We start from the raw sequence: 13979 nt of genomic DNA, 5'->3' as shown, positions 1-13979 counted from the left end.
TGAGCTTTTTTTTAAGCCCTTTCAGTCAAACCAAAACCATCAGTTACAGAGAGAAAAGGGCAGGAAATCTTCCTTTGTAAATTTGATGCATCTCATTGATATTCCACAAACTTGCTGTTAAACACATTATATAACTGGCAGCTTGCTACATTATGCACCACCTGTTTCTTTTTATTTCAACGCAGCTAACTGAACACATTGCATGCTGAATATTTAAAGGCTGTACAGTATGTGCAGGATGTTTAAACTTTCATCACCTGTGGTTGTAAACTCCTCCTGGAGTAGACAGTTTGGTGTCTTAAAAGTGAATCAAGTGAAATACTTTCTATCAGAAGTTGAAAAAAAAAATCAAGGATTACCACACTAAGGGACAGTAACTAGAGAAGTTTTGACTGGTAACGTTCCCTGACAAATCTGACTGGAGGCTGAGCTACAAGTTGGTAAACAAACAGCCAAGAACACACACCACCCAGGGGAGTAAAGAGGGGTATAAAATGTCTTGCCATAACACATTTGTCTTGCAGTGATGAGCACATCTGTTGTGTTTTGTTTAGATGCTTGCAGTTGAGAAAGCTGTTATTGTGTATTTGTCTTGTTTATACACACTGTGTTGCATGTACGTGACACGCAGTGGTCAGTGGGGTGGTTTAAAACCTAAATCAGTTTTATCAGTAACATGTCATTGTGAAAGACACATAATTAGCATTCAACATTGTGCTGAATTTGAGGGAAGACTGTTGATCGCTTCATGACACAAAGTGTGGATGGTGGATGGCACAAAACAAGACGACAATACTGTTCTTCCAGCAAAAGCAAAGTTTAAAGGGGTGTTAAAAATGTCAGATGATGGAGCTGAAGGAGAAGTCAAAGGAAACACATCTTCAGTCAAGCTATAGAGAGTTATAATATACCTGGAAAAACAACGAGGCAATGGAAAGACAAAAGTTGCTAATTTTGTGCATCGAGGCGCATGGTGCAAAGAGTACAGTGAGGACACATTTCTAATGAACATTCAGAAAAGTACCAAGGACCATATTAGTGTGCATTTTCCTCTGCTGCTGTTATGCGAATAGTAGGCATAGTGCGTATTACAATAACCACGTAGTGGCACCTATCCTCCAGTATTTAAACAGTGAATGAGAAAAATGTGGATATGTGCAAGTGATTAAATATCAATCTTGATCATGATTTTGGCTTTCAGACTTATACAGACATGATCGACTGCAGTACTGATGTTTAAAATACCTGCTCTGCTCATACATAACTCAGCTGTATATCAAATGAAATGCTTCCCTAACTTACGGCCAGCGACTAGGGTACGATCAAGACACTTTTGGGAGCAGTTGCACTGCTGTTTACACACCCTGCAGCGGCAGTCTGTGGAGGAATTTGGTGGAAGTTGCTGCTTAAGTAGCAAAGTCAACACCTTCAAAGCAGAAGGTTTAGCGCATGTGTCAGTCCTGTGCCTCTAGGGCTGGGTATCGATCTTCTGATACTTTATTGGCACTGACCGAATCTCCTATTGATACTCAAGAAAGGTCTTGCGATTTGACAGAAAATTTAAAAACGAGAGGAGCTTCTCTCATCTGCGTGCAGCATGCTTGTTGTGCCAAGACCCCATAGTGCTGGTGATGGCTTTCTTGAGGCATGCAGGAAAAAGAGTAGATTGTGCCCGGAGATAGGATTCAGCACGTGTACGTGTAATGTAATCTTTTGTTAAAACGGAATTCACAATGGGTATCAAAAAGAGTATTGTTCAGGAGCTGGTGTCGAAGTCAAGATATTGGTGTAAAAAATTTTTGCCCTTTGCACCATGCACCTGTATGAAAACAGAGACCAAAGTAGCCACATTTCCTTTGAGACAGGAGCAGCAAGTGTAATGGAAAATGTAATTATACTAAGCGGTATCACACTTAATTAGCCTGTTAAGTTCAAATTAAATCCTAAGTAAGTCCATTCTATGCTGATAAATTGTGTGATAGCGTCACTTACCACTTTGGGTTTAAAGGGCGGCTGGATCTCCCTGTTCTGGAGGCGCTCCCAGTCGATGCGTCTGAAGAAGGCGTGTTCTCGGATGTCCCTCTCTCCCTCAGGGCCGCAGCCCAGACGCTTGGACGGGTGCTTAGTCATCAGCTGCTCATCGAAAGACACAAAACGAAGGACAGAGAGTGAGGACAAAGAGACTGTGAACCCTCAAAGTGGTGATTCCTCTTACTTTTCTCACCAGTAGTAAAGATTTGGGGATTTTAAATAGAAAAAACAAGATGAGGACTGCAGGATTCACATCGTTTTGTCAATAACTTATTCAGTCTCTAACGTAAACACAAAGCTGACTGTTCACTGTACACTTTGTTTCCTCCCGTTCCGGTGTTCTCTCACTGATGTGTTTTGTAATGTGCTTCAAGCTCGTTTTCTAGGTCAGTAAATGACAGCTAAACAGATGGGTCTGAAAAAGACTGATGTAAATGTTATTTTTCCTCTCTCCCTCTCCTCTGTCTGCCTTTAGAGAACTGCTGCCACTTCAAATTGCACCGCAGACAACATGAGGACACGGTTTGCACTTTGCTAAAAAGCATACCAAAATACATTTTTAAAAAAAGTACCCACAGGAAACATAACCACAAAAACAAAATATGTTCTTGTTAAATAATGCAGGGATACACTGGTAGGACATAAACGTTACTGTCCAAATAATGTGCTAACAAGTGCAAGTAATTCAAATGTTACCGATGAAAAAACGAGTCTATACATTTTCCTGATTGCATACACAGAACAAAAGGTTGGTCTGGGGGAGGAAACGAACAAACCTGCTCACTAATTTAAATGCATTAAAGCAATTTGTATTATAATGGAACATAACTGCCGACTGACTGCTTGTTTTTCTGAGTGTTTATATGAAATTTCACCAGTTTTCTATTTACATAAATATTTTTGCATTACATCCCGCCTCAGTGCAGTGATTCGTCTTAATTGAATTGCTAAGGAAGGGGGAAAAAAGCCGCTTGGAGAAGGATGTAGAGCCCAGTGGGTTCCAGTATTGACAGTCCAGAATGACTTATTCATGCGCTGGAATCTGAATGGTGCTTTATTCAACTGACATTGAAAGTACATACATGCCTGCATACACAGACACACACCCAACACCTCCAGTTAAATCCCTCATCTGTGATGCACACCGTCACATGCAGCTCCGTCACCTTGGCAGCTCTCCTGAATCATAATTTGTGTTTTTTTATTGTCCATAGACAGAAGAAAGACTCGGTAACTAATATCAACATATCTTAAGACAGCATTTGACCAATGCAGACACAACTTCATTATTAAATTTGAACATGAACGTCACCAAACTGAATTCCAATTTGTGATGACGTTTTTTGCGTGGTTATTTTAAAGGGATTGTTAGAGATTTGGGGAAATTAGCTGATGAACTAAATAAGAGTGAATTAAGAGTTACTGTGGATAAATAGATAAATTGATGCTACTCTCACGTCTGTACAGTAAATATGCAGGTGGAGCCAGCAGGTCTACACTCCACAGCCCCATTGCATCATTTCAAACAACACGGCTCCTTGGTTCTTTTTGCTTTGAAGAAACTTTGATCGTGGCTATTTACCAATAGCTTACTGGCAGCTGAGGTGCTGTTTTTTTTTTTTTATCCTTTCAAAATGTCCTTACTTTTTGGTGACTTTGTCTAATACAAGGACAAAAACTAAGAGACATTTAATGTAAATTTAAGCTGTCAGTCATCTTTGCTGCCTGGCTCTGCTGCGCTCTTCTGTAGTACATTTCAAAGTATTTGTATTTGTGAGTTTATCCCATATGTCAACATGCCGTGATGAGCAAATCAGCTACCAATTAAGGAAATTGCTTAAAATTTGCATGCCTACTTTCATCAGATCGGTAAACAGCTCAGCTGGTTGTATGAACTTTTGTTTATATGCAGAATGAGCAGACAGATGTCGGTGCAGCTGTTCTGCTGGGGTTGATCCATCGTTTCATTCTCTCTTTATACGCAGCACCAGACTTCACAGATTTTATTTTATGGTGGATTCAAAATGTCCTCTAGTCAAATGTTACTTTTGAATTGGTTACTAAAATATTTTATCATCACGTTTTATTAGTGTTGGATTTTGTTTATGTGACTTTTAACAGCCACATTTGTATCCACTAGTTTATTTTTTTTTCTTATTAGCAGAGATAGACAACACACAGCCGACTCTTTTAGAGGACATGCTACACCGAGCGTGAATCTGTGTTGTCCACAGTTTGTGATACGACACTATATACATGTACAGTAACACTGTACCAATCAACCATGAGTTCTATGATATGCCACCCATTATTTTTCTCCCACAGTAGTGTAATAAACCTGCGATAATAAGGAAAAGTGTCCAGTTACAGACAAATAAATGGAAAAAAAATAAACCACTGTTATGCCAGATTTTCCATTTTTTTGAGAAAAATATAATTTAAGAGACCCAAAATCAATGCTATAATCACCATGCTAAAATAGCAAACTTTTGTCAGTGTGAACTTCCACTTTCAGGATTTTAGCAGGCCAGCTCTCTTGCAGCGAGCCCCTGTGACACACAGGCCGTGGGGCTGGGCCACATCTGAACTAGCAGAGTGAATCCAGCTGGCAGAGTACATCAGACAGCTGTTGACGAGGAAGAAAAAGTCATTTGCAGCTTTGTGTCTGTTCACAGGACTGTCACCGACGGTGAGAACGCAGACGCAAGGCTGACGCCATTAAAATGACACACCTCACGCGTCGAAATGTCCTTGAAACTGACTGACTGCTGGCCTGCACCGTGTCAATCAAACACTCACTCGCTTTTTTACATTTCTTTTTAACTAGAGCTTCCTTGAAATACTTTGCATAAATGTGACGGATAATCCGGAAAAGACAAAAATGTGTTGACATTTCATGGAGAACATCTGATCACACTGTCTGCAAACTGTTAACACTCAACTCTCCATGGCTGCACCAAGTCATTAGCTGCATGTGTTGGGATGTTTCCCCGCTGTTTCTGCTGAAAGCATCAGATTGCTGGATTTGGCGTGGAGGGAGTCAAGAAAACAAGAATGAGAGAGATGAAGTAAAAAAGCAGCACATGTGGCCTTTGAGTCAGTGGGGAGTTCGGCCAGATGAATCTGTGTGATTTGGTACATCAAGGCTTTCATTCCATCATCAACGCCCTTTAAAACCCAGTCAGCTTGCTGTGGTGTGAGAGAACAGAGGGTTCTACTGTGGCAAACTTTTGATCAAAGACGCTGCACTCATGCAAATAATAAATTGGCTTAATCGCCTTTTCTGCTCATGATACAACAGCAAAACCTACAACCCCAGTGAGAGGAAGTTGATAATATTATGCAGGGATTTGAGAAATTGAGACACTGCGTTAACCCAGGATTTGCCACAGCGCGGTAGAGATACATCCATGCGAAATACCTTAGTCAATGGTGAAATCCTCGATGATGTTTAACCTGTATGTCACATTCACCCATAAAACACAACTTAAACGATGTACAGTATGTCCACGATGTCCGATCATGATGATCTACAACAAGACTCAAATGGAGGACCTTCAGGTAACATCCCATAATGGAGATGAATGTGTATCTACATCTGTGACCTATTTAAAATGTTATGGACTGTAAAGTTTACATTGGCTTGTATGAACAATTGCATTATCAGACTCCAGGAGCCCACTAATGCGCCTTTCATACCGGACAAAAAGCCCACTAACACTCATTAATAACATCTGACTTTTGTCTTTGGTGGGAGAGGGTACAATCGGCATTCGTGTCTGTGCAGATGACACTGTAGTAATCCTGGGAAAACGTCTGCCACAAATTCTGATAGTAAAGGGTCATTTTGCGGAAGTTGTGAAGGTAACCAGCTTTATTCAGATTGTTGTACTCAGAAGTGCTTCTTCCAAAATTTAGACTTATGGGATGAAGTCTTTTTGGGCCAATTTGCATCACGTGACATTGTAACTACACCGTGTTGTGGCCACCATGTCAAATTGGTGCCTTTACTGGGGCTTGGGTAGACACGCTAATTTTTGCCCCTTTTCTCTCCGTCACCATTCAAACAGCACTCATACGTCCTTCAGTTGACATGAAGTTTAAAAGAGAAAGACAGAAGTTAATGATAAATTTAAAAAGTCGGTAAGTAAAAAAGTAACCACTGTAACATTGCCAATGGCCTTTGTGCAGCTTTGCAGTATTTTCTGTCTCCTGTATTTCCTTCACACGTTTAAAGATCCTGCATATACACACTCATTTTGATGTAAAGCAGTATTAGTTACCAAGTCTGCATAGCTTGTATTCATCCTTGATTACCATTATCCACTGCCGAATAAGCATTAGTGCTAAAAGCTGTTATTCCCCAGCTCCATGCCCATTGTGCTCTTCCTACCCCTCTTTCTTTTTCGCTCTCTCTAACCAATCTCTCTCATGTTTCTCTTGTTTTTTTTCTTGCCTCCCATCCTTCTCTTTCGCTCTCTTTTTGTGTGTGTCAGGCTGCTGGCGAGCACTATGTATCCATTAAGAGGAAGTGCCGCAGCCGTACCAAACAAGGGCTAAGACAGGGACTTGGGCAGAGACAAGGAAACACACAAACACACACCCACACACACACACACACACACACACACACACAAACAGACACAAACCCACAGTGTGCACACATACAGCGAATACAATGACGGAGAAAGAAAAGGATGAGAAAAGGGAAGAGGGGGACAGAAAAACGAGTGGAGTTGAGGAAAGGACAAGGAGACACAGCAAGTTATAGCACAGCTCATTGAGTTTTCGTTGCCTCTGGACAGAAATAAAACTGCCACATTCACTATTAAATTCCTTGTACGCACTCACGTGAAATAAATGTTTGCTTTTCTGTAACCCTTGTCAGTATTCTGGGGTGTTTCGAGAAAAGCAAGGTTCATAAACACATGCTTTAAAGACATGAGTCTCTGCTGTACATAACAGGAGTTACATGAAGAATGTGTCTAAAGTCATTATTTCATTGATCTCATAGTCTTCAGGTGAACGTCACGCCATTAGTGGCTGTGACAGCTGCCAGAAGTCATCCATATTTAATGTACTTCGGCTCCCCAGAGGATGAACTTGTATCGACAGACTGTTGTTTCTTTCCGCCTTCTGAGGAATACATTCAAAGTGCTTACAGATGTCATATACATGGAGGTTAAAGTGCAAATTAATGAGAATACTGCAATGCCCACACTTGATTTTTGCCTTAGTGTTTATCAGTCCAAACACTGAAGTTATTTTTTTGTGTCGCATGTCTTACGTTCCTCTTTCATATGCTTTCAAAACATTCTATTGTTGCCCTAGAATTAGACAAGCAGTAACTATGTCCCAGTATTTGCCTGCTTGACTTGCACTGACAAATTGTGCTATTCAGTTCCCTCTGTCACAGGAGACCCAGCAGTCATATACCCATAGCAGTAGAAACAGAATCTCAAGAGACTATTTCCTACCTCGTTTCTACCAGAAAGGGCATAATAAAAAAGTCAGAATGCAGGTGTGTTACCAGTCCTGGTTGACACATCACATGAGATCTGTTAAATGCAACTTGTTTAAGACTGGTGACAGCTACTGGTCAGCTGCATCACTGGTTTGACAGAGGAGGCAGACTGAGGGCTCAGGATGGACAAAGCATCACTTTGCCATGATAAGGAACAAAGATCACACAATGTAGGTGACTTCCAAGTGTGCACAGGCTTATTTGATGTTCCTCCACTGTAGGTTTCTTATATAATGAGCCTTTGCAGTAGACATAGCAAACACATTTTTCTTGTCACTAATTTAATTGACTGTGTTTTTAATGTGTTTTTTATTCTTTAAAGACCATTTACCGTGATGCATCAACGTGGTCAATTGACTATTTTCCTTCATGTCTGTACTTTCACTGTACACAGGTGTGCATTCCTTCTCTACCTCCTGGTGGATGAAATTCAATAAAAGTATAAAAACATGGCTGTCAAAATGCTATAAACAGCTACAAAATTATTGTTTGTCTCACTCCTGTGAAGCTGGCAATTCTAGACTTTGGGAAATGGCTTCAAAGCATTAGAAATACATATTTAAAACATAAGGCTCATGGAGCTGCTGTGCCTTATGGACAGTCATGCTTGTGAGGAGTGTATTGGATGAACTGGTTTCCGTTCAACATCTGAATAATGCTAATGGCGAAGACACAGAAAGCGAGTAGAAAGAGGAGAGCAGAACTTGGAGATGAGTTCCCAGAAGGTATTCAAAGTAAATGGAGCTACACTTCTCATACGCTACATCCGACTCCAGGAAGCTAAGAAAAGCCTTACATCGGTCTGTGACGCAGTCTGTCAGGGTGTCTGCCTAATGTTGAACTCACAGGAAGGTCTTGTAGCCCTCTTTCAAAATGTTCAATTATGATTTGCTTCAGTGAAGAACGGGAAAGACACATAGTTTAAAGTGCAGGATTTTCATCTCAAGTGGTGAAAGCTTCCGAGTTCCCAATGAAACAGGAAAAGATACTGAAGAGGCAGGTTTCATGTCGGACAGTTTAAGTGCTTTTTACTGAAAAACAAAAAGAAGCTGCTCCACTGACGGTAGGTACAGCGTTTAATCCTTTTAATGAATACCAAATACATTCACCAATCATTATGTTTATTTGCCCTTTCCACAAAAACTGTTTTTTTAACTGATGGTGAAGAACCTCCACTCACCCCTTTGCAGATGGAGACAGCTTCTTTGGACAGGGACTTGGGGTAGGACACGTTGTGCTCCATAATGGACTGGAACAGTTCGTCCTCGTCCTCTCCATCGAACGGAGGCTGCAGATGGAAAGACGTGATATTATCATCATTATCATACACCGGATGAGTACGGATTGACATCTTTTTTTTTTTTACAGCTGAAAGCAAAGTGTCATTGTGTCGCACTTAAGGGATCCAGCCATAATACATTTGGGGTTTTTTTTGGCCATTTGTGCACTCTCTACTTCACTGGTAAATCGACCAGATTTAGAAAGACTGTTCTTCCTCATGAATAAAGATGAAGAGGGAAAAAAACTGAAAAAAAATTCAACTTGATAGGGTGTCCAGAGGAAGACTAAAGGATGGAAAGTCAGAACAAGACAAAAAGAGAAAACTGAGAACAACAAAGAAATGGAAATAGAGAGAAAACACCAAGGAACAGTGAAGAAGTCGCGCAAAACAAGTTTCACAGGAAGATGTCGCAGGGCAAATGGAGTGGATGACCCAGCTTTTTTCCCCTCCTCACACGGTGGTTATCATCAGTAACCATAATGTGGGTGTTTTGACAGTCCATAAAATGAATTATTCGTCATTTCCACTCCACTGGCCCCTTCGGGTACAGATAGCCTGTCTGCGTCATGCCCTCTTTACCTGATTTCACACAAGGCAGGGAGACACAGAGGACGGGAGCGTCTGAATAGGAAAAAACGTCCGTTAACCTTTTAGCAGTGGACACTTGCTCAGAGGCCATTTGACAATGAAACGCATTCTCATCCTCGTGTTTCGTTTTTTGTTTTTTTTGTGGAGGGGATTGCATGTAATAGTGGTAAAGTCAAAACTATTTTAATAAGTAATGCATGTCTTAATAAGTCATTTAGTGCTGAGTCTTGAAAACATGTTTAATTATAACCCCCAAAAGAAATACTCCAGTTGGTGAGAGTTTTTTACATTTTGGAACGAATTTCAAAAGAGGACACTGCATTCAAAGCATACAGAGACATGAGTTATGACAATAATTCAAGATATGGCTGTGAAAGGCCTTTTTATCTCTGACATGGTCTCTGTTCACTACACACTCCACAGTAAGATGTGGTTCTAGGTTGATGCTGGAACTTCACAGACTGCAGATAGTCTTCATAAATTGCTAATGCTAAGCTAATCGGTGAAGAGGTCACATCGCTCAAATGTAACCACCACAGGGAACTTCTTCTTCGTGTTATTCTAGTTAAACTAAACTCAGAGACAGTGTATGAGTGAGCTTCTCAAAGGGTTGGTGGTTGAATAAAGAAGTAAAAAAAAGGATTCCATTCAATTTGTGCACTTAAAGACACAAAACGATGCAAAACTGGTCTTTACCAGCCAAAACATTATCGATACATTCACTTCCGTAGCTCACAGTATTGTCCAGAATATTGACTTGAGTCCACTGGCAGCGCACTATGCTGTATCCAGGAATATACAAAGGAGCTGAAAAAGTATGTTTCTCGAACAGGGCAGTGGTAACACCAAAACTGGAAGGGTGTTGTTCATTGTAGAAATAATGACGTACAATTACAGGCACTAATAACAACACAAAAAGGTGAAGACTGGCAGCTGCTTGGGTTGCAGAGCAGCATGCTGGCAATGAAAACCTAATATGTGGTGCAACCAGAGTAAACCTGTTTGTATTCTTTGCGTTTGTTTGGATCCAGCTAAACAAAAAATGACTGGAACAACAGAAAATCTTTCTATTAAAAAAATCTGGTAAGGTTGTATCTTTCAAACAGACTTCGCTGTGAGGACTTCAAACTTCACAATTCAGTTTCCAAAACCGTCACAGATTTGTTAGTAACTTTTAAGGCGCATAAAAATTATTTGGTCAGGGGTCTGGGGTCAAAAGTTTGCTTAGCTGACTTCCTTAAAAGAGGGCGAAAGGTAAGTACGACATGCTTCATGATTGGAGGTCAGGTGGAGGTTTTGTGTGTTTGTATGTCAGTGTTTATAATTAGTGCTGGTGGGAAGACCTTCAGGAGGCACCAAATGAGTACATGTTATGTGGCCATGAGCAGTCAGTGAGCAACCTTGTGTCCGTGTAAAGTCAGTTACATCAGAAGTTCAATTGTGTGTTTGTGTGTGTGTGTGTGTGTGGATGTATCACCTGGCCGGCCAGCATTTCGTAGAGCAGAACTCCATATGCCCACCAGTCTACAGAGCGTCCATATGGCTGATATGCGATGATCTGTGGAGGAAGGGAGAGAACAAAGTTCCGGAGTTCAGTCTCAACTCAAACAATCCTGCTTTTGAAAAAAAGGACATCATACACTGCAGAAAAACAAGAGGAATATTTGGTCAGTTGATTAACCAGTCTGACAAGCACATTTGGAAAGCTCGACGGTGCATTTGGTGAGGTCCACTGGTCCTCGGATGAGTAAGGAGAGATTGGGGATTCAGCTCAGTCTGATCTTGTCTCTGAAGACATGTCAAAGATGTTTGAAATGAATCATCTTACACGTACACAGCCAACGCTCATCTCATTTCTATGTCAATCTGAACGACTGTCATAGTGATTTCTTCATAGCTTTCTTTTACAGCCAAAAGTGCCGCAAACTGCCGCAGAGTCCAACAGCAGACCTGAAAAACCCGTTTCACACATTCAGAACTCACAGAACAATCTCCGCTTTGCTCGTCATCCTGTGATTTGACTCAGACAAAGAATACGTTTAAAGTCAGAGTGTGACCACAGCTGTGACAAGGCAGAGATGCCAGATGACCGCTGAATCACATACATTTTAAATCACCAGCGCTTGTAACTTTTGCCATGGTTCAGCGACAAAGATAGGCTGGCGAGAGAGCTCTGACAAGAAGTGAGCATTTGGTGCGTAGGAAGGCAGTCGATACCAAAACAGCAACAAAAAAAAAATCTCCCCGTAGGTCATTTTACAAGACACCAGCACCAGAAAAACAGTTCTCATAGGATGATGTTTGATGCAGCAAGAAAAAAAAAATCAGTTCAAACTTTTTTGACACAAAAACAAGTCAGGAGTACACAACAGTGAAGCCATTGTGAATAAAACTGATCCTGGCAAGTGTTTGCACATTTTGGAAGGGATATCTTGACAATCACATGTTGTTTTGTTCAAGGCTTTTTGTGCAAACGGTCTGAAGACTCACAGCAACAACTCTATGCTGAGCTGGTGATTTATTATGATGACTAATATAGTCACTAATAGTTTTTTTCTTGAGTGGTGAAGGACCCATGGTAAATAATAGATGAATTAGTCACATCCAAATCCTTTCTTTCACATACCTTTTGCAACGGCTGATAAAGTTTAGTGTGAGAGATGGAAGTAACAAAAAAGAGCTGATAGAAATCTTCAATTTGTGCATTTTTATCACTTCCATTATAATTCTCAGTTATTTTTTGACAGAGGCGGCAGGTGAGGCTGAGGACAAGGAAGGCTAATATTTTACCAACAATCATACTTGTTTTAGCAACCGGAGAGGACACCATTATTATGTTCAGAACTAAATCCTCATCACAAACAAAGCTATGTATTTACATTTCTCAATCGGAGCATTTGCCATAACCACTCAAAATTAACAAGAGAGGACCGTTGAAACAGCTGTGTACAGTTTTTAGGAAGCCAGGATCCGAGTGTTTTCTTTTACCATATATTTTAATGACGAGAATGGTAGGTAGTATTTTAAACATTTCTATGCGTGCAGTAAAGTCACTGCATCAAATATCCTGGCACACTTAAGCGGTAAACCTAAAAGCTGGGCTCAGCAATCTCAAGGCTATATTACCTGCCGCCCCTGAATTTTATTGGCTTCAAATTAATCAAACCACTTGGTAATTTATCACTCCATTTTCATCTCACATCCCCTAATTTTACCCCTAAATTAACATGCAGTTTCATTACCTTCATTTCTATCAATTTTCAATTAAGTTTTCTTACTTCCACCCCAGATAGTTTAGCTACCACTGCAAGTCTTAATATCTATTATCTAATGAGTAAGGTAATTAGACATAAACCCTCTTAATGCCATTACTAAAAATAATGTATTCACATTTAGTGATAGTCGGGACTATTCCATAACAAGTACATAGTTTCCATCCAAATGCAATGACTCCTCTGGATATCCTCTGTGAACTGTGACATTTTCTCTGGCTGCAGAGGGATTTCCTGTGGGCTTCTCTGACATTGGCCAAGGTTAGTGTTTTCACCCGCGTTGACCCCATTCACACCAGTCAGAAAGCACACATATTTACACTTCACACCAACTTGCACATGCAGACATTTCTCTGAGCCCCTTCTGCTATGTAGCAGCCATCGGTGCAGCCATGTGGATGCGCAGCTCTGGCTCTCGTACAGCACACAAGCACATATGTTGAAGCATACAACACGCAGAGGACGTTACAGCGACCCGCACGTACTGACAACAACTTAAGGTGTGTAACAGCAATTCTGTCAGAGGGTGCATCGCTCTACGACCTTTACTGAGCAACATCTGACCTCACACATGCTGCCCTGGGACAATCCTCCAGCTTAGACACATGGCCAACATACTGTATGTGAATAAACAAAAACTCACGTACACACATACAAACGAAGCTTGCACTAATGTGCCTAGGTGTGTGAAAGCAGATCTGTCCTGTATCACTCTATAACCTTCGCTTTGTATCACCTGACCTCTGGCTTGCCCGCAGAGAAACACACACGCACACACACGTGCACACACACGCACACACACACACACACACACACACACACACAAAAACACACCTCCAGCTCTGCACTCCACACACTCCTGTCATAATGCTGCCCCGAGGGTTGATGGGAGCAAGCTGGACACGCAGTGCATCCACGTGTTAACCCTCATACACAGAGGCAAGGATGTGCACAGACTGGCATGCACATAAATACACCAATGTGTCTTTGAATGTCACTATAACTGCGGAGGCTACAGAAGCAGAAAGCATTTATATAGCACACATTTAATGTCACGGGACGGATCGGCTCCTCTTCAACACATCACTAGTGTTCCTATGGTATCTTTATATTTGGAGATTAAGCTGAATATAAATACGTTCAAAGTAGACTAGAAGTACGGCCTCACAGCTGTCAAGTTGCAGTTGACATCATGCTTGAATATATGTAGTGAAGATTTTGAAGGAATTCAATAAAAGATATGAAGTGTAGTTTTAGGGTAATGGCAGTTCATCTTCATTGT

General features: G+C 41.0%; 1 protein-coding gene across 6 annotated transcripts in view; it reads right to left on the bottom strand.

Annotated features, from left to right (window-relative positions):
* Positions 1 to 13979, bottom strand: part of prkcaa (protein kinase C, alpha, a) — a 162677-nt gene that overhangs the window by 15256 nt on the left and 133442 nt on the right. For all 6 annotated transcript variants that reach the window (XM_030436628.1, XM_030436646.1, XM_030436653.1 and 3 more), the window contains 3 exons: positions 10903 to 10983; positions 8736 to 8843; positions 1993 to 2133 (listed from right to left, as the gene is read on the bottom strand). In XM_030436628.1, coding sequence (XP_030292488.1) covers positions 1993 to 2133; positions 8736 to 8843; positions 10903 to 10983 — 330 coding nt within the window. The remainder of the gene's footprint in view (positions 1 to 1992; positions 2134 to 8735; positions 8844 to 10902; positions 10984 to 13979) is intronic.

Source organism: Sparus aurata, chromosome 1, assembly GCF_900880675.1.
Source record: "Sparus aurata chromosome 1, fSpaAur1.1, whole genome shotgun sequence".
Lineage (NCBI taxonomy): Eukaryota > Metazoa > Chordata > Actinopteri > Spariformes > Sparidae > Sparus > Sparus aurata.
Note: the sequence above shows the minus strand (reverse complement) of the source record. Positions and strands in the feature narration are given on the sequence as shown.